This window comes from Colobus angolensis, unplaced genomic scaffold (genome assembly GCF_000951035.1).
Source record: "Colobus angolensis palliatus isolate OR3802 unplaced genomic scaffold, Cang.pa_1.0 Scaffold18, whole genome shotgun sequence".
NCBI classification, from domain to species: Eukaryota; Metazoa; Chordata; class Mammalia; order Primates; family Cercopithecidae; genus Colobus; species Colobus angolensis.
This window is the reverse complement of record NW_012114932.1, coordinates 3,283,737-3,285,193: the sequence shown is the minus strand read 5'-3', so window position 1 is coordinate 3,285,193 and position 1,457 is coordinate 3,283,737. Positions and strand designations below refer to the sequence as shown.

The following is a 1,457-nucleotide window of genomic DNA, read 5'->3' as shown; positions in this document are numbered from 1 at the left end:
ACTGCAACCTCCGCCTGCCAGGTTCAAGCAATTCTCCTGCCTCAGCCTCCCGAGTAGCTGGGACTACAGGCTCCTGCCACCATGCCCAGCTAATTTTTTGTATTTTTAGTAAAGCCAAGGTTTCACCATGCTGGTGTGGCTAGTCTCGAACTCCTGACCTCGTGATCTGCCCTCTTCGGCCTCCCAAAGTGCTGGGATTACAGGTGTGAGCCACTGCGCCCGGCCACGCGGCATGATTTTTAATGGCTTTCTACACTGTATGGTTTGTTATTGTTGTTTTGAGACAGGGTCTACTATCATCGATGTTGGACTGCAGTTGTGCGATCTCGGCGCACTGCAGCCTCGACCTCCTCGGCTCAAGGAATCCTGTGTCACCTCAGCCCCCTGAGTAGCTGGGACGCACAGGCGTGTGCCACCTTTCCCAACTAACTTTTAGTTTTTTTGTTTTTGTTTTTTGTAGAAAGAAGGAGGGGTCTCACTACATCAAATTCTTGGGCTCAAGCGATCCTCCCGCCTTGGCTTCCCAAAGTGCAGGGAATGCAGGCATGAGCCACAGCGACCGGCCAGCACAGGTGTCTTGAATGCGTGTATACGCGACTCCAGTATGGTTGGAAATGATTTGATTTGTTGTCTATGGAATTGCACACCCTGGAGCCTTCCTAACATTAGCGGCTTCACACTGGCATTTCCACTGTGGTGCAGCAACAATCTGAGTGACCCTCCGTCTCTAGCCACAGCATTTGACAACCGGTCCCAGAAGGTAACTGGAAGTCATGATGACAACTCCTATACTGTGAAAAGAAACTGGAAGCAAGGCAGTTAAGATGCAATCTTGCACGGTGACAGTAAGTCGAACTGGGCGGCGAACGAGGCCGCGGCGGGGGAAGCGAAAGCGTGGTGTGGTTGCGGCTCTGGGGCCATCCGGCAACCGCCTCGGGGTGTAGGCAGAAATTCCCGGCCCAGCTCCCCTCAGACCAGATAGCGGCCGGGAAACAATGGTTCTTTAGACACTCCACCGACGCCAGGATGTCTTCTCCGTGCCCGATTCCGGAGTACACAGTGAAATGACAAGGCGGTGAGAAACGCGTTGGTTAAAAACATCTCAACGGGAGACGCTGGTAGGCGAATGGTGGCTCCAGACGCGGTCGGCACCTGCCGTACCCTAGTCAGACTATGGGTCAGAGCGCTAAATTGCAAGGAGGCGGCGCTAAAGAGGCCCTCTAACCAGGAGCCAGTCGCGACCTGAGCGACCGTGGGTCGACCCCGATCCGGAAGTGACGCAACGGCGCCAAGCACTTCCGGAGCTGCGGGGACGACTCTTCTGGAGGAAGCAGCACGGGCTTGACCGGCGTCGGCCCGCCGCCTCTGCCGCCGCTTCTCCCCAATCCGGTCCCTCTGGCCCGACCTGACCCGGTCTGGCTCGTCCGGGCTCAGCGGCCGCAAGGCCGCAGCTCCCG

General features: G+C 56.7%; 2 protein-coding genes across 2 annotated transcripts in view; one reads left to right on the top strand and one right to left on the bottom strand.

Moving 5' to 3' along the window:
- The window catches only part of ARIH2 (ariadne RBR E3 ubiquitin protein ligase 2), an 84,513-nt gene that overhangs the window by 5,339 nt on the left and 77,717 nt on the right, over positions 1–1,457 (top strand). The gene's annotated exons all lie outside the window — the stretch shown is intronic.
- ARIH2OS (ariadne homolog 2 opposite strand) overlaps positions 562–1,457 on the bottom strand; it is a 1,400-nt gene continuing 504 nt past the window's right edge. The window contains 3 exon segments of the mRNA XM_011939314.1: positions 562–1,003; positions 1,005–1,056; positions 1,058–1,451. Coding sequence (XP_011794704.1) covers positions 728–1,003; positions 1,005–1,056; positions 1,058–1,451 — 722 coding nt within the window. The 3' untranslated portion in view covers positions 562–727.